An 18,936-nucleotide genomic window follows, 5' to 3' on the forward strand; every position below is an offset into this window, starting at 1 on the left:
AAAACAAACTTTATTCATCACAAAGAAAGCATTTAAACATTTAATGGTAATAATTTCCATTGGAGATAGTGGCTAGAAGGTAGTAAGAAAAGGAAATCAAACTATGTATTAAATACAATGTTATAGAGCTGAGTTACACACATGTATCTAAAAGTCTTGAACTAGGGTGAAAATTCTCAAGTCTAATGTTGCTGTTCCTGAATATACTCTGAATTTCAGAAGTCACTAAATCATCCTTAATAAAAAAAAAAAAAAAAAAAATCAAACAGGAACCTAACAATCTTTTTTCTACTCAATTAATGCGCCAAAGTGCACAAGACAAGAATTCCTTTTAACTTCAAAGAAGAAAATAGTAGAATTAATTACAGAAGAAAAGTTTACAAGCAGCTTTGCAGCAGAAAGCCTGTGTGCTGAATGGCAGATGGTAGAAAGGTGAGGCATGGAGGTGGGAGGTGATCAGAACAGAAGCTGCTGATAAAGAAATGTGCTGGGAATTCAGAACAATGGGTTATTGCTTTAGATGTCAGATTTTCTTGAATATATGGGGAGTTGCTAAGTATTTTGATACTGCAAGCAACCGCTGCTATTTATTTGAATAAAAAGAAAAAGGAAGAACTGCAAATTTGTGGAATATTGTTTACTGTTATCAACACATCTTAACCAAAGTTTTCACAATACTCAAAGCTACATTTAAGAATACAATAGTCTCAATCACAAAAAACAAGCAGAACAATTAAACTATGTAAGGCCTTAAAAGCACAGTGCGTATTGTTGGAATATTATTTTGTTTACAATTAGGCTACAAATAATTAAGTTTATTTTTCATAGTTTTATTCACGCACAATGCATTCAAGGGAAAGGCAATTTAAATTTATTTCATGATGAGTTAATAGAAAAATGTCAATACTATCTTCTTGCCACTCCTCCCACCCCACTCAGGCCTGATAAGTAAAATTTCCATACAATACTCAAGAAACAATAAGCTTTTACACTAAACATCCAAAATAAGCCTGATCAGACAACTGCTAAGTTGCAAACTCATTATTACAATGTTGGATAAACTTCAAAGTTCTTCTTAATGACACACTGTGGCTCTAGAAAAATCAGTGTTTAAAACTGCATGGTTCAAGAAGTCTTCTAGGTTTTATAAGTCTTAATGGTTTCAAAGAGGTATTTCACCTATTTTCAAAGAAGTGGTCTCAGTAGTAATCATGTGAATGATACTTGCATTACAACTATGATAACTTGTGGCATTATTTTGGCAAGATTAAGACTCCTGAGAACATGAGTGGGTACATTAACCCGAAAGCTAAGGGACAACACGAGTACAAAATAACTAAAGGAAATCTAAGCACAAAAGAAATGAAAAATATGGGAAAATATATCTATTTTGCACCCCTCTCCCTGTAACAGGGCATGAGTAATTTTCAGTGACCGTTTGTTCTTATTACATACATTAGTATTTGCTCAAATTTCATGGCTATTACATTTTTACAGAACAGCTGCTTAGAAGTCTGTTTTTTAATTACACCTGTGCAACAGAGTAAGTCACAGTACACCTTGAGATGTTTAAAAAATATGTATAAACTTGTTTTTGATATGCTAAAGCACTTGGCAACACTTTTACAGCATTTGGTTTTACATAATTAAATTTTCTTACAGTACTCCTTGTGATTTTTTTCCTTTACATCTAAGAAGAAAAAACCTCACACAAAGAAATATAAACTGCCAAGTCTGACTGCATGATCATGGAATTCCAGTTTATAATGCTGGCATTAAAACCTTCATTAATTATGTTGACAAATCACTACCTGTACAATTAATGAAGGCAACCAAGATGATTTGAAAACACAACATTCAGGTTTTAACTTACATAGTTATCAAGGTGTGCAGTTCTGCAGTGAAATGAAAAAAACATGTAAATACACAACAAAAGTTACAAGTTCACCAGTTCCTGTGACACAAACTGTTTTAATCTTTCAAGGTACTGTCCATAGAGTTCCACATCATTATGGCCTGCTCCTTCTACCCACAGTGGCTCTACAGGTCTCTGACAACGCTCAAATAACGCCAGGCCATGTGAAAAGTCAATTACTTCATCTTCAGTTCCATGGATTATTAAGACAGGAGACGTTATTTTAGAAATTTTGTCAATGCTGTAAGAAAAACATTATATCTATGAAAACAACAGCACTGTTCTGAAATACATGACAGGAATTTTCTTCAGTTAAGATCTACTTAGTTTTTCAGTCTTAGAGAAACATACTGCAAACGACTTTGTTCACAATTATCCAGACTAACAATTCACTGGATAGAACTACTTGTTAGAACTAGGGATTTATATGTTATGTATAGGAAAATGAATTACTGCTTTACAGATATCCACTAAAATAATTAGAGATGCAAAGTGCCTGTAATGTTTACAAAGTTTTGTAAGCTTCTTGAAATTAAATGTTCCTCTTTGGTGTTATTCACTGATTTTTCTCCATTTGTTTCACTAAATTTTTGAAAAATTTTCAGAGAATTTGCCAGATTACTTGTTTCTTTAGTTGAAAACTTCTGTAATAAAGAAAATGCATGCTAAATTAAAAAAAAAAATCCTACAACTTACTTTGGGAATGCATCAAAGCAGTACGTCTTCTTCGTATCAGGAAAAGCTACTCGCATTCCTGAAGTCAGTGGAGAATGAAGAATTACAGCAGCACTTTCATACCTAGCAGCAAGATCCACAGATGGTACCGTTCCTATACTCTGGCCATATATAATCACATTTTCAGGGCGAATCCCATACCTAGAAAATTAGAAATGTTTCAAAAGTGGCATATAAAGTGAAACAGACAAAACCTATAGAACAAGGCAAAAAAAGTGTTTCTGAAAGTGAAAATTTTCAGAAGAGTATCAACTATGAAACAGAAGTTGGTAGAAGAGCAAGCAAGTGTGTTCTATGACATTCCTGACTAAAATAGATTATTTAATTTAATAATTATTTAATTTACTCTCTATTTGCAGTATTTTTTTCCTTATGCCTGAATTATATTGAAATAATGATTTGATTTTTAAAATATGGATTTGTGAATGCAGTATAGGTTGTATACTAGTTAAAACTCTTTACTATTAACTCCAGCGGACCTACAACAGAAAATAAAAAACAGATTAGAGCCTTAATAGCTCTTAGGTTACATCACATGAAGCATAAACAAGCCTGCAAAAATTTAAGCTTTACTCTTCTAATACCTGACAAAACCTGCAAGCTGGTAACATTGTTTATAAATTTAGTGAGACTTAAAGCATGCCCATACTGACAGTGATCAGTATAACAATATTGAGCACTCCATGTAATAGCCAAGAAGCTTGTTCTTATCAACCTAATCCATAAGCAAGACAGCCCAACAGGGAATACAGAATTGAAGTCAAAGCCTCCCTCCTAGTAAGATGCAATTAACAAGGGCAAACAAAAGAAACATCTAGTTAACACTTAGACAAGTCAGTTTAATATATTTTTCGGCATTAGTATGAATACAAAAAGTAATTGCTACCCAAGTTACACGAGAAAAGCCTCTAAAGAAAACAGCAATGTGAAAAAGAACAGTGCCTGCAACAGAAGTGAGCTGCTGATCCATTGCCCTCTACTAACCAGGTACTCTTAGCACAGGTCAGACTGCAGCAGCATATCTAAACTTGGGAAAGGAAGTACCTTGAAAAAAACCCAAAAGTAACAACCACCCTCCTCAAAACTCCAGAAAATGCACCAAACAAACCAACTTCTCCCCATCACCTCCAAAAAAAGTTCAAAGCCCCAAAACTAAATCAAAAAATCAAACCCAAATCATTTTTCTCATAAAGAGCAGCCTAGGCCTAATGTCACTGTGAAACAACATGGGGCAAGTCTGATGTTTGCCACTCTAACAGGAATGAAAATCAAGTGTAGAAAAGTGCACCAGTTACCTTGTCAACAATAAAGGAATGCATATTTTCTGTCAACACATATAACAATCCCCATACCCACAAAAAAAGTTACCAAATCAGTATATTTTGCATACCTCCAGTAAAGGCAGGGGAGCAGAAGTAATAAAGAAATTCTCCAGTATCTTACAAACACGGGTAAATAAGTGTATAGGCAACCAAACACTAAAATCAGTAAAGTCTAAAAAGACTAAAAGACTAAAAAATTAGCAACATTAGGAAAAAAGGTGCTTCATGTGTACCATTCAAATTACCAACCAAAACCAAAATTACCAAATTCACAAGTACTTCTCAATAAGCCAGAAAAAATGCCCTCTAAGTTGCATCAGTATATAATAAACAGTTCATTAAAAAATACATATCTAGGAAGATTTACATGTTACATATCAGCAGCAGAATTCATTAAGCATGCCAATAACTTGCTAACTTTGGTTTAAAACCCACTGTTCACATCTAACATTGTCTATTTAATTATTCATGTGTTTATTTAAATTAGGTTCTGATAAGAGTGAAATGTAAAAGCTTTTAAAGTATTAGCACAGAGGCGGACTCTGCTTGACATAGGAACCTTGCTGCATCATGACTACTTAATTACTGTCAGTGTTTCCTAGAAAGAGCTTCTAGTCATAATCAGATTACGATCAAATTAAGACTTCTAAAACTCTTAAGTCTTCATCATCAGCCTGGAACTTCTAGCAAGCCCTTCAGCTCATGACAGTTCTCAAAAAATAAGCAATTTCAAGCATTTACAAGATTTTCTGAAAATTCCAACACACGTAAAAACAATAAATTAAAGCTTTGAAACAAAAAACAAATCTAAGGTTTTCACTATTTCTGCATGTCTTCTGAAACACCTGAGAACATCTTAGCACCTATCATTTTACAATTCGTCTCCCAATTCACATCACATTTGTCCATCCTGAAAGTACAGTACAACCTTCCCTCCTTCCCACATAATCTGAACAAAATTTGCATTAATGCCTGACATGTTGCATCACTAGTATGGCATGCATTTTGCACAGCACATTACGATAAAACAGCTTTTTCAAATAATAAACCTTGCCAATTACCACACTTGCATTTCCTTGGATGAGTTTTACAAGATACAGGCCATTACACAGGAATTAAAAGCACAACTTAAAATGTATATTTTGGAACATATAGTCTTCTCTTTCTCATTATTCTTTCCCCTATATTTTGATCAGATTCCTTCAGCCTGAAGATAGATAAATGACGGCTACAAGAAAATAAGCCAAGAAAAGCTTTTACAATATCTGGAGTAAAGTAATCCTTACTCCATCGTAGTCAAATAGACTGCCTCACAGTGGCCGCCAGAAACGACATGCTTTGCAATCTGTAAACTAAAATAAAGAGGTCAATAACCAGAAGTGGTGATTTAAAGTAGACTTCTGAATATTCTGGCTTGAAGAGGCTGAAAACCTAAATAATCAACCCCCGCCTCCCATATAACAAACTCCAAGCAGCTTGGAAAACAGAGATTACATTTGCCCACTCCAGTCTTCTCTTTTCTCTTGAAATGGTTTAGTGGGCTGGCCCTGGCTGGATGCCAGGCACCCACCAAAGGAGCTCCCTCACTCCACTCCACAGCTGGACAGGGGAGAGAAAAATTTAACAAAGGGCTGGTGGGCTGAGCTAAGGACTGGAAGAGATCCCTCATTAAATACCATCATGGGCAAAACCAGCTAGAAGTAGAGATATTTAACTGAATTTATTACTAACAAAACCAGAGCAGGATAATGAGAAGTAAAACAGACCTCAAAAACACTTTCCCCCCACCCCCTCTCCTTCCCAGCTCTACAGCCTACCCCAGCAGTGCATGGAGACAGGGAATGGGGGTTATGGTCAGTTCATCATGGGTTGTTTCTCCCTCTGCTCAGAGCAAGGAGTCCTTCCCCTGCTCACCATGGAATCCCTCTCATGGGAGACAGTTCTCCATGAACTTCTCAGATGTGAGTCTGTCCCACAGGCAATAGTCTCCCTCAAATTGCTGCAGTGTGGGTCCCTTTTCCATGGGCTGAAGTCCTTCATGGTCAGGCTGCTCCAGCATAGGAGCAGGACCCCTCTCTCCACAGGTCTACCATGGGGTCACAGCCTCCCTTCAGGCATCCACCTCACACATCTGGTGCGAGGCTCCTCCGTGGGCTGCAGGTGGATCTCTGCATCCCTGTGGATCCCCATGGGCTGCAGGGGCCCATCTGCCTCACCATGGTCTGCACCACAGGCTGCAGGGGAATCTGAGCTCCATCACCTGAAGCACCTCCTGCACCTCCTTCCCCACTGACCCTGGTGTCTGAAGTGTCTGGTTCCCATTACATGCTCTAACTTCACTCTTTTCTGGCTGAAATTACAACTGCACAATGATTTTTCCCCCCCTCCTCTTCTTAAATACATTATCCCAGAGGCACTACCATTATTTCTAATTGGTCCAGCCTTGGCCAGCTCCATCTTTGGAGCTGACAGAGATTGGCTCTGCTAGACATGGAGGAAGCCTCTGGCAGCTTCTCACAGAAGGCACCCATGTATCCCCCTGCTACCAAAGCCTAACCATGCAAGCCCAATACAACAGGCTTTCTGAAATGTTCGGAAAAAGAAAAAGCCCAACTGTCCCTCTGTTGCTATCTCTCAAAAGTACCACTTTATAATCCAAAACAGAAAAAAATCTTGGAAAGGTAACTGTTTTGAAGTTCCCTACTCACAAAATTTGTTTTCTTCTTTTGATAGACTCGTAGCCCGTTAAACTCCAAGTTTTGTGTCAAATTACCAGATGATTACATACCTGATCTTCCAAAGGAAGAGCACCAGATCAAGAGAAAAAGTCTCAGTAACACTGTTCTCTTAATCAGTGCCTTATAAGCACAGGCCATTCTGAGGAAGTGGAACATGACATTTACAGAGCCATATGCTTCAAGTAGTTCCTCTGGTTACAAGAGGTCAAAGACATGCTGTAAAGACTGTTGCTATCTTAGAAAGCTCATTATGTTGATAATAGGACTAATGTAAACACTGTTGTCCACTCAAGTAATCTTAGATAACTTGTGTCAGCATAGACAGACCTTCAATGTGGGGGTGAAGGTAATGGAAGGAGTTTCTAGGTTTAGCGATTTTTTTAAAGCCATAATCGCCAAAAAGGACCTTGGAAGAAAACCTTGAAAGTAACTATCCACCGATGTACCTTCTCAGAGGAAGCTCTCTTCCTCATGGACAAGTTATTCTGGGCAGAATCTGGTACAAAACTAAACAGATGGTGCAGCTAGCCTTTAAACTGCAGAAATATTTTTCCCTTTCCCAGAGCAACTGAGATTTCAATTACTTTCAACACCCTTTATGTTCACACACTTACAGGTTATCTGCCTGGAAAGCAGATAGAATCTAAAGAGCAGTTTTGATACAGAACCTGTGCTCCTGTAAGCTTCCTGACATTCTCACAGAGTGAGTGCTCACGAATTTCTGCCTCATCACCACGCTAAAGGCACATGTTGATGTCACTACAAAGCTAAGCTATTGCCAAACAGAAAAGAACCACTTCCCTATCTGCAGCTTCAGCAACGTGTTCCACTTCATTAGGCTTTAACAGTTAGTGAAAAGAACTAAATAAATATTGTCTGGGAGTAGTGGAGCAACTGCTTTTGTGCTCCTTTATGTTGCCTTTTTTAAGGGACAGGCAGGAAACACCATGCCACCGGTGAGCTGAGGAAGGAGCAAGCCAACCGTTCCAACTGTTCCACTGCCTGGAAGCAGGACCCAATACTAATGAAGCCAGGATCCTTTTCTGTGGCCCTACATATCCTGACGAGATATAGATGGCCTCTTGCAAAAGAGGCAACCCTAAACACTCCTGGCCTGTTCTTTTCAGCTTCTGGTAGGAAAAGAACTGCTAAACAGCAATGAAATATTCTTTTTTTTTCCTTTGGTGATGAACTTCATATGATTTAACAGAAACTCTTCCACTATTTTCTTGATATTTCTGTAGCAAGATCTTTCCTGCACTTTACTTACTGGTGGTCCACCTTTTCTCTGTCCCTCTATTCTCTTTTTTTCTCTTCATGGCATCATAGAACAGTTTAGGTTGGAATGTGATACAGTCCAGGACCCTGGCATAGGGAGGTAATATTTCACTGAATCAAGTTGCTCAAAGTGCTGTCTGACCTTTCCTTGAACACATTAACTGGACGTACATCACTTACATTAGATATTCACCTTATTTTATATTTTCACTGGATATGTATCACATCGCCATGATGTCCAATAAGCAAACTATAAAATGCATGTCTGGATATGACAAGGTAGGGAGAGTTTTTTGTTTATTTGGGTTTTTTCTTTGTTTTTGGTTCTTAACTTTGTTACCTTTAAGAAAAAAATACCAGCAGAAATTACCATGCTACACTGTCAGGCTCTTAAAAATACCTACCATTTTGATCTGGATATACATAAGGGAGACAAGGTAATTTATATTTACTTCTGAACTACAGCTCTTAATCTAAAAGGCTCTATTGCTTTACAATAATGAAATAAAGTATTGATAAGATCAAGCTTAGAAAGGTACATTTTCCATAGTACCTCTTTAAGCTTACGCTAGATGCTCTTAAGAAGCTACAGTTTGTGAAGCTATCGCAACACACACATTTAGAAAACTAACACAGCACTTGGGGCACATGGAACAAGGGGGAACATCCTGAGGGAATTTACAAGGCACATTCAAAATCTTTTGTCATCATGGACGTAACACATGAAATTACAGCTGCAAGTTGCAGAATATGAAGGGCATTTTCCACATGTGTAACTATCAACATTCCAGGCCATGAATAAAATTCAGGAGCATACAGCTCTTCCTCAACTGTACTGTGCATTCCCCTTCTTGTGCATACAATATTTTACATTGGGCGAAGAAAAAATGAACTATAATTTATGAGAGGCAAGCCCATTGTCCACATTATAATCAACAAACTGCATCTTCTCTGCCACTCTCATGACAGTTTCACCTCTTCTAAACTTTAAAATGCTGCAAATACGCTTATTCTATTGCCAAGATTTCTCTTCCATGGTTATTGAGATACTTTTCTCTATCAACTTAAATAAAATCCCAATTTCTCTCCAAATGTACAAAGTTACGTACCTCAACTTCTAGCTGAACCCCACCCCTCCTACCTCTGAACAAAAAAATAAGTAATTTGTGAATTATCAAATTAACACTTTTGGCCAACATCCGAAGAGATTCAGTATTATTTCTATACCTGGCTGTTCAATTTATGGACATTCTGTCCACTTTGACACATCATCTGATGGTGAGATTTACCCTTCAATTTTTCAATTATTATGCAGTCCATGATAAGCAACAATGAAAGGGCTGTTTGGCTTCTCACAGGTAAATCTGGTCATGAGGCAATTCTGGCACATCTTCAGAGGTTTCTGAATGACTGCCACTTGCCCTGCATTTGCCTGGGGCTGGTTAAACCTTTCCACCCTTACTAGGGTGTCATCAAAGGCCTTCAGAGACCACAACAGCAGAAAATAGGCGTATCCCAAAATGACTCCTGGTATTTCAACACTTGGTAGCTATGACAGCTGGAAAAACAATGTCCTCACTTGCAGCTTTTATATAGTCCCATGCACATGAATATGCAACAATGTACAACTTTTCCAACCTGATGAAGGCAGTGAATCACACCACATTCTTTTATGGCCATCATCCACATAGCTAGCTACTGCTTCCTATTAACATACTGAAAGAACAGGGACACAACTCAGCATCTACATCTGCTGTTTACCTGTTCTGATAGGCTGCCAAACTAGTTTTCTGTATTCACTTACACGAGTATTAATATTCACAGCAAAATTTCATCATAACCCTCAGTATGAGTTCCAGACTATTTCACTCCAGGTGTCCAGTTCCCACTGGACAACTGTGCTGATTTACAGGTAAGTATGTGGATTGTCCTTCCAAGATACAAAACTTAAGATGCTAGCAAGTCTATACCACAAGCAGTTTTGTTGACTGAACTAAGACAGCATCAGGATTTCAATTACCCCAGAAACGCCTTTTAGTGCTGGGTTCTGTGATTCCATTTTTCAGAACACTGAATGCAGGGAGCTATGGGTAACTGTGATCAATCTCCAAAGTTAACTTCTCCATTCTTTTCTTCAACACATCACAAACTGTGAGGCACACTGTTTAAAACTTTAGGGTCCCTTTCTTACCTCATCAACAAGAATTTCCAAGGAGTTACAGCTATACTCACATTTATCCTACAAACAACCCATTGAATCAATTCGTTTTTGTGGAACTAGTTATAAATGTTAAAGAGGTTGCCAGCGATGCCTTGGGTTTTAGCTTTTAGATTTTTCAGAATCTCTGCTCCTTAGTGTGTAACTCTGGAACATCGTATCAGGTGTTAGTAAGTTCTCTTCACAGGGCAGTTAGAGAAAACAATCCCTTTCTAGCTAGAGAACCCATGACAACCGGTACCCAAAAAGCATAAGGAACAGCGAGGGAAAGGGGGCCAGCCGGGGGGCTGATACTTCATAGCCCAGGGCTGTGTTTGGATAATTGACGCCAATATGTAGATGAACCAAAAATTCAAAAAGTGTAAAGACTCATTACTGGGATCCATCTTGGATTTGATTTGGGTGCAGTCCCTGCCGGCACTTGCACTGCCCAAAATGTATCATTTCAATAAATACCTCTTTTATTCCTATTGCTCTGCCCAGGCTCTGTTCCAGGTCAGCCTTTGCAGGCAACACCAGAGACAATAATTACAAATTAGTTTATAAAGCAGAGCCTGTAAACTGACAAAGTATCATGTTTCACCATCTAGTTCTCTTCCATTTTCTGTCACATTTAAATAATTCAGAGTGTCTTCCACACTGTTCATAAACCATGTAATGTTTTTAGCATCATACTGTTGTTATAATGTAAAACGAATGCAAGACTAAATGTGTATTTAAAACATTGGAAAGGGGTAATCTGCTCATTAATACTATATATTAGGTTCTAAACTCACTGGGACTGTCACCAGGATCCAGGATTTAAAGTCCACATGCCCTTACACTAAATCATATCCCTGGTACTATAATTATTAAAAAGGATGCTCAAGTTGCAATGACCAAGCCATAACAACACACTTAGGTTTTTAATCCTTTTGGTGTAAAGTAGAGAGTGTGCTGGGATTTTTGGTGAGCAGTTATGATTGCACACTATTTTAAAAAATAGTTTTTGCAGTCTGGGTATTCGTAACATGAGAAGAATATTAAGCTAAATGGAAAAAATTATGGTGAAAATTGCTCTCAAATTAGAGAAGCCACATTTATTTGGTGCAGGATTCTCTAGGATTCTCACCTATATCAGTGAATGCATTCAGAGTCTTTCATCTTGCTATTTTATCCCCCACAAAATTAGAGGCTTAGAACACAAATTACTGAAATAACATCTTTCCATTTGCATTTTGTCCTTGTCCATTTTTATTCTGCTTGAGTTAACACCACTGCTCCAAATTCCCTTTTTTGTTACCACCATAAGTCATTTACACAGATCAGTTACAACGTATCCCATACATTATATTTTGTGAAGATAGCTTTCTATATAAAGCAAAAAAAAGTTTCTCCCTTTGGAAATGCTGTAGCTGCTTGTCCACCTTCGTTTCAGAATTCTATCTCAACACCATACAGAAATAGAGTCTCACCAAGTTCTCTTGTACCAGCTTCTACTCTGCCCCTCTCTACAAAAACAGTAGGTGATGGAAATTATCTGAAGAAACAATCTGCATTTTCTCGCACCTACATCACAACAGTGGGTTAATTACTGGGCTATCAATTATTGTGGATTTTTCCCACCTTTCTAATTTTTGGAGTTTAGAAGATTCCAAACTATGACAATAAGGATGATCTTTTAATCATTTGAGTCACAGCTTATTAAATTTAATTCAATTTCAATTTTTCCAGTATGTAAGTAATATACACTGATCCTGCTTAATACTGACAATGCCTTCAGCACGAGGCACCACCAGTCAACCTGGATACGAATCCACTGATTCTAAATCACAGCATTGCTGTTTTAACTACTGTGAAATAAAACCATTTGACAAGCATGCTGCAAAATAAAAATGGCAATTAATGTCTTACCTTGTTCTAAGAGCCACCCAAGCAGCATCAATGTCAGCATACAGATTCTTCTCTGTCGGCTTTCCAGAACTTGCACCATATCCAGAATAATCATAGGAGAATATGTTGCAATTAATCCGTGAACCCAGTCCTATATAAAAGCTGCTCATCTGACCCAGGTCAACAGCATTTCCATGTGAGAAGAGCAAAGTGTACTTGGCATTAGGCGAGCAACGCACAAACATACAGGCAATCCTGTTGCCTTTACATGTTCTAGTCATGAAGCACTCAATGGCATCTTTTTCTCTAGAAGAATATTGCCAGTCTGCTCGCTCTGAGAGATGTAAAGTCCAGCGACTACCACTCTCATCACACATGAGTGTGTATGTGGGATCTGGAGGTAAGAATGCCAGCTTGGAGGCAATTTTCCCTGGGCATGGTGGACAACAGAACAGGCAGCACAGTTCACTAAAGGAAAGATTATTCATCTTCTAAGTCTGAAATGGGAAAAGAAAATAGTATCAGCTTCCAAGTACAATCTGACATTAAAAAAGCCTCAGCTTTAAAAAATATATAAAAATAACGCCTCTAGACAATAATGCGTAACTTTCGAACATTTAAGAAAACAAAGACTTAACATATATGTATATGTGTATACATATATTTCCATATAATATCTAATTTGATATTATTAGTTACTTCACAATGAGTATATTATTAAAGAGGAGTGATGACTCTAAAGCCTGCCAGATATCAAAAGTAAAACATGATTGGCTACCCAGGGAAAGAACAAGCATGAGTTTTGGAGTTTCTTTGGAGGAAATGAGGTTCCTCATCTTAAGACATTAAGAAAAATGTTCTTCCCACCGACAAACAACATGTGATAAAGAACAATTAAAATATATTGCAGAGTTGCAGCATACTAAGGTTATGCAGATTTCTGCAGCTAAACATCACTACAGCATTTCCTAAAAAAAAGAATGTGTATTGTGATCATTAGGTATGGGCTCCTGCATGCACTATCAGAAGTATTAGAAGACAAAACAAGATGATGCTGCTGGCTTAACAAACACCGTAGAGCTTTGGTACAGGAAAATGTAACCATAAACTTATCTTTGCTCCTCATACTTGCCAACATAAATGTTTTGAAACCTTCAAATAAATTCTTAGCTGTATTGCACATAGGAATTGGGATTGCATAAATTACAAAATTGGAGGTTTTTTCATGCTTTAAGAAACACATCCCAAACTAAATGCTCTATCACAGATATTTATTAAAGTGTAATCTATAGCACCAATTCAAAGCACTGGTTTTAACAGTGCGGGGGGGAGGCAAAAAAAAAAGTAACACACCTACACCTAAATGAAGCTAGGTAAAGATACAGTGGCCCTTAAAGTAGTGTTGTCTCAATTTAGAGCAATGAGTAGGAAGGGGAGAGGGGGGAATTCTTTGTTGCAGCAATACTTTTTCCCAGAAATAAGAAGACCAATGAAATTTGACAAGTACCATGATGGAAACCAGCCCACCAAAGATAAGCATTTACTCTACTTTCCTTGTTTTAAACCATCAGACATTTCATCTTAACTTACACAACTTTTCCATAGCATATCTATCTACAGGTCTCAAGTTCATCTCCTGACAGTTCCCTATGAACATAAACACAAGTTTCACTTTGACTCAAGCTACGAAACAAGCAGATTTCAGTTGTGTACAGTACCATGCTGTTCCAGAAGTATTTGGGTCATCCAACAATAAAATCTTACTGCTAACCATGAGACCTAATCGTATTTATAGATTTCAAATTTTGTTCTTATACTTGTACAGAAACATAGTTTTCATGGCAAATTTCTTTTATAAAAAACTTCAAGGATAGTGCTGCAAAAACACTTCAATATATATCACAGAACAACTATCTGTATTTTTGAATGTGTGAATGGTCTCTTCCTGGTGGTAAAGTATGAAAGCATACGGCAAGCAATGTTACATGGAGCATAGTTTTAGACCAGCAAAAACAGGCACAGTGAGACAGTCTGACAAACACCATGAGCATTTGTGGAATACTACATAAAAAGAGGGCACAAAAAAAAAGAGGCTGCTGCAGCTAAGAGTTTTCACCCGAGGTCTCTAGATTTCTTCAAAACAGAGGGAAACCACAAATGCCTAGACATGAGAGATCAACACTTGCAGTTTAGAGGATATGGCAGGAAGTATTGATCAGCTCCCATAAGAAGGTAGATAGGCTCTTAAAGAAGATCCTGAATAAAAGGCCATATTCCTGCCAGCAGAAGTAACAATAATCTTGTCTATCAGCACAATTAGCCACTCAAATTTGGAATAACTCATCCCCATCAGATGAGATTATGTGAACATTAAGTTTCAGTTATACCCACAAGTCAGGATAAGTGGAAGGAGTCTATGGAGGAAATCTAAGTATTAGCAAAAGGTTTGGACTGACTTATGCAAAGTAAAAATTCAAAAATTGTTTTGGAGGGTGGTGGTGTGTATTTGTTCCTTCTTTACTTCTCTTATAGTTATGAGCACCAAAGAAGCAACTTCTTTCACCTCTACTTAATGAGTTCATCTTCATAATCCAGAGAAACTCCTGTGATGCCTCAACATGCTTTTTTTCCAAGTACTTATGACCCAATACTCAAAATCACTTCTATTTCTATCAGAAACTGTTAAATGAATCTGTTCCGAGTGAGTTTTCCTACCTTTTTAGAAACGCTGAAGGCAAAGTTAGATATTATACTTTATTCTAAGGGGCTGAGTATTACTTTTTCGTGAAAAATCTCAAAGAATTTGCACCTCCAAGAGTGAGATATAAATAGTTTGTTTCTGCCCAGGAACAGCAGATTGCACTCTATACCAGCATACAACTATAGCTACAGAATTTCTTATAGCTTCCAAATCCACTTCTCAGAAAGAATTAGAAGATGAGTTTACATTATTTTTAAGTATAAAAAGCCCAGCAACACTACAAATATGATCTCACTCAGAAAATATTTTCTATTTTCTATTTTTCACCAAAATAATTTCAGAAGTCTGTAAACTGGCCTGCAGGATTCACACACAGCACAGTACTGCAGTAAACCACAGTAAATCAGCTGATGTGGTGGTACTGTCCTCCGAGATAGCGTTACTTTAAATGTGCTAAAAATGAGCTGTCACCAGATATGGCAAATGACATGCTGAAGACCACAGATGAAGTATTATGCCTCCCCTGTGCTAGACTAATGTAGGCTTTATATATTGATCTTTTTAATCCAATGGAAAATATGCTTACTGAAACAAAATATTCTGATTCTAGAGTCATTATCCAACTAAATCATGGCTAATAACAACTCTTTTCTTTAAAAGAAATACATGCTACTTTCTTCACTCAGAAGACTCAAGAAAAACTGCAGGTCACTAACTGAACCAATTTGATACAAAACACCGACTGAATTTGATGCCTTAAGTACTAAGTTTTTCTGTTCTCCTTAGGTGTGCTTTTCTGTTGTGCTCGGGTGGTCAAGACAAAACAGTCCTATTCCAGCTAAGGACTAAAGGACAGTTTCTTCAAACTTCAGGCCCTAAGCATAAACAATGTGAAATGAGGAGGGCGGGCACGCAGGCAAGCAAGGAGGATGAAACTTCACGATTTGTGATTATTAATTGGACAATTGACTCCTGCACGCAAATGGACTAAAATCTATGAAGGTGTGAGATCTCGTGACCAAACCCTCTTTTGCTTCCATCTTAGAGCCATCCAGGCAAGGGCCACGACTGTGGCACTGGCACTGCCAGGGTGTGGCCTTTGAAGGCCTCTCAATAAATATCCATTTATTCTCCTTAACTCTGTGTAGTCTCTGTTCCAGCTCCTCTAGGCATCAAATTTACACAGGAGAATAGTTCCAACTAAATGTAAACAATGTTTCTATTATACTGGAACTCGTTTGTCATTCACTGTGATGAATTGTATATTCACATGAGAGCGCGAATAAGCTGGATGTGTGCTTTATCTGGATCCTTAGAGAAGCTGAGGCAAAAACAGCTCTGACCAGATTACTTTAAGCATATGGTCCCACAAGTTCAGATGAGTAACTCTAATGGGACTCATTTGACTAAGATATGCTGTGAATACCTAAGGTATAGTCTAACACCTTCTGAGGATGTATGATGTAAACCTCTGTGCTCATTACAGCATCATTAGATTCTGAGATCAACACATCCCAACAACACAACTATCTCACCTTCTACTTGACATTTCAGTAGTAATAAAAATGCCAGTGCTGTTCTGCAAACAATTCTTACATCTGGCAAAACATACTAACAACAAAAAGAACACAATAAAGAAATACACATCCCCTTTAAAGTTACATTGTATTTCATAGTAATTAAGTATGAAAATTCTGTGGAAGAAACTGCAGAAAACTCTTCTATGCAGCAATAGAGGCTAAGAAGTAAAAGAGAACCAAGCTGTATTACCCACCCCTTCTGGTACAGCTTTTAAAAGGAAAGAGCATTTTATCAGTTTTATCTCTTTAACTCTCTTATGAGTAAAGACCTAACACATAAAATTACAAATATGAAACTGCCCACAGGCAGTGATTTCAATTCATTCTGTGACAATTAGGCTTCTCATAAAAGCTGACAGAAAGGGGAAAACGTCTGTTTAATCTTAAAGAATACGTCAAGTATTTATCTTGAGATTTCTAAGATAACACAAATGTAGTTTTTCATAGGAGTAATTATTCTTGCCCTCTTATCTCTACACATAACAACAAGAAAGTGGAACCTGCTATTCACATCTTTGAATACTTCATTATGTATTAGTCTCAAAAGCAGCCCAACCCTTGCAAACACTTACCTAGAAGTTTTATATTTACATTAAATATAAAATATTATAATTTTTATTTAAATTAAATTACCTATTTCATGAGAACTATTCATAAGAACAAAGTCAAACTCATAAATTTTGTTGCTGGTTTGGAAGTTTAAGTGTTGTTCAAACCACAGTGGGCAAGATGTTAAAATTTTGGGGTTTGTTTGGTTGCCGTTTGTGTGTATTTTGGGTGTGGGTTTGTTGTTTGATTGCTTTTTTTTCATCTTTAGTGTTCATCATACACTGTTGAAACAAGAAATTCTAAAGCATTTCTCCCTCACACTTTCATTGAACATAATACAATGAAAACTTGTGTTCAAGCTGCTGCTTAAGTACCAATATCTATTACAACACCTGTGTTATATTAAAAATGGAACAGAAGGATATGAACATCCTTTAACTCGTGCAACACTTAAAGCAACAAAACGTTCAGTGAAAAAGAAATCGTTAGTGTCTGATTAAGTACCACATAAAAGGATTGAGAGAATATTAAGAAAGAATACACAGTAAGTCCAGAAAACAATACAAAGGAAGTCTATTCAATTACGGAAACGCTACACCAAGAAATACTGTGAAGTAACTATTTCAGGTAGCTTTCAAAGGACAAAGTATACTACATGAAAACAGAGAAGCCTGATGGAACCAAAACTTTACTTTGGTTAATTTGATGCGGAACATAAACATCCCCGCTAGTCCTACAAATTCTAGCTATCATAACTTATATAGAGAGACACTATTTACCCTCTGCTGGTTACTTTGTATAGATCAAAACCCAACAGCACAGTTGAAAAAAGAAAGGGAATACAGGAAACATGAACTGAAAAATCCAGATATTCTTTATCACCCGAAGAAAGAACTAAACCTCTAAAGGTTCCAGCTAGACAACAGCGCGATTAAGTCGATTACATAATGTTTTGCATGCTCCCAGCAAGACCCTGCACCCCGGAGCTGCCCTGCTGAAACCATCCTGCCAGAGCCCCGCTGCCTTCCAGCCGCCTCAGCCCGATGTCCCGGGCCGGCCGGCCACCGACACGGAGCTCCGCCCGCAACACCGCTCTGCGTAAATTAGGTGGTTCTTCTCGGATTTCCGCAGTCGTGAACTTTCCTAGTTAATTACTAACCGAACACTCTAAATTTTTTTATTAATGGTACCTGAGAGCAATGTTGAGGCCAGCGTCACTCCCTCAATAGCAGAAGGAGAAGGAATAAATTTAACCAGGCTGGCGGGAACTAAATTAACTGTGTCGGCATCTGAAAAGGGTTCCGCCGAAGTCCTCAGCAGTGACTCAAAGGACTGTTTGGAGCCGCGAAAAGCCAGACTTTAACAAGCGTGTCACAATCAGGGCGCCCGCTTCCAACAAAGGAGTCCAGGACAAGACCACGGAGACCGGAGCATGCGGACACATCGCCCACAGCAGCAGGGCACCCCGAGGCAGGAGACAACCCCAGAGACCCCCGAGCCCAGCGACACCGGGACGCGGGCAGGGAGGGTGGCCGGGGCCGGCAGGTTCCCGCCCGCTTGGTGCCGGAGCCCGCGGCCGCGCCGCCCCGCTGGCTGAGGAAACGCCGGCGGCCGCCGCGGGCCTTTCCGCTCGCCCCAGGGGCCGCCACACGCCTGCGCCGGGCGGCGCGGACGGGCCGCGGGTCCGAGCGGAGCGGGAGACACGGACGGACCTGCGAGGAGGAAACAACTCGCCCACACACCGCGGCAGCGGGTCACCCGCACACCGTCCGTCCCCGCGACGCCGGGGAGGACAGCCCCTACCTGCACCTGGCGCTCCGCTCGGCGGCCCCGCGCTCTCCCGACTGCCAGGGTCGGCGGGCTGTGGGGACGCCGGCTGTGCTGAGTAACGGCGCGGCGGGAGGCGGCCGTCAGCACCCCGGCCCCGGCCGGAGAACGCGCGGCCCTGGCAGCGCCGAGCCCGCCCCGCGCAGCCTCCGGAGCGGCGCCAGCCTCGCCTCGCCCGCAGACTGCACCGGCGCGGCGGCT

General features: G+C 39.1%; 1 protein-coding gene across 2 annotated transcripts; it reads right to left on the reverse strand.

The window, feature by feature from the left end:
* Positions 1–622: 622 nt before the first annotated feature.
* Positions 623–18,921, reverse strand: ABHD17B (abhydrolase domain containing 17B, depalmitoylase). Of its 2 annotated transcripts, XM_088156270.1 has the most exons (4): positions 18,712–18,921; positions 12,100–12,575; positions 2,612–2,791; positions 623–2,156 (listed from the first exon to the last, which is right to left on the reverse strand). In XM_088156270.1, exons 2-4 carry the CDS (start codon positions 12,564–12,566, stop codon positions 1,937–1,939), a joined length of 867 nt encoding a protein of 288 aa, XP_088012396.1. In that variant the 5' UTR covers positions 12,567–12,575; positions 18,712–18,921; the 3' UTR covers positions 623–1,936. The 2 variants fall into 2 exon arrangements, with proteins under 2 accessions (XP_088012396.1, XP_014741781.1); XM_014886295.2 differs by lacking the exon at positions 18,712–18,921 and having other exon boundaries at positions 12,100–12,655.
* Between the last annotated feature and the right edge of the window lie 15 nt (positions 18,922–18,936).

Source organism: Sturnus vulgaris, chromosome Z, assembly GCF_052056855.1.
Source record: "Sturnus vulgaris isolate bStuVul1 chromosome Z, bStuVul1.hap1, whole genome shotgun sequence".
Classification (NCBI taxonomy): domain Eukaryota; kingdom Metazoa; phylum Chordata; class Aves; order Passeriformes; family Sturnidae; genus Sturnus; species Sturnus vulgaris.

Coding starts and splice junctions, on each gene's coding strand:
- ABHD17B (XM_088156270.1), bottom strand. CDS start 12,566: ATGAATAATCTTTCCTTTAGTGAACTGTGCTGCCTGTTCTGTTGTCCA. Junction 2,792..12,099: donor TGGGTGGCTCTTAGAACAAG/GTAAGACATTAA, acceptor CTAATTTTCTAG/GTATGGGATTCGCCCTGAAA. Junction 2,157..2,611: donor TGCTTTGATGCATTCCCAAA/GTAAGTTGTAGG, acceptor TTTTTCTTACAG/CATTGACAAAATTTCTAAAA.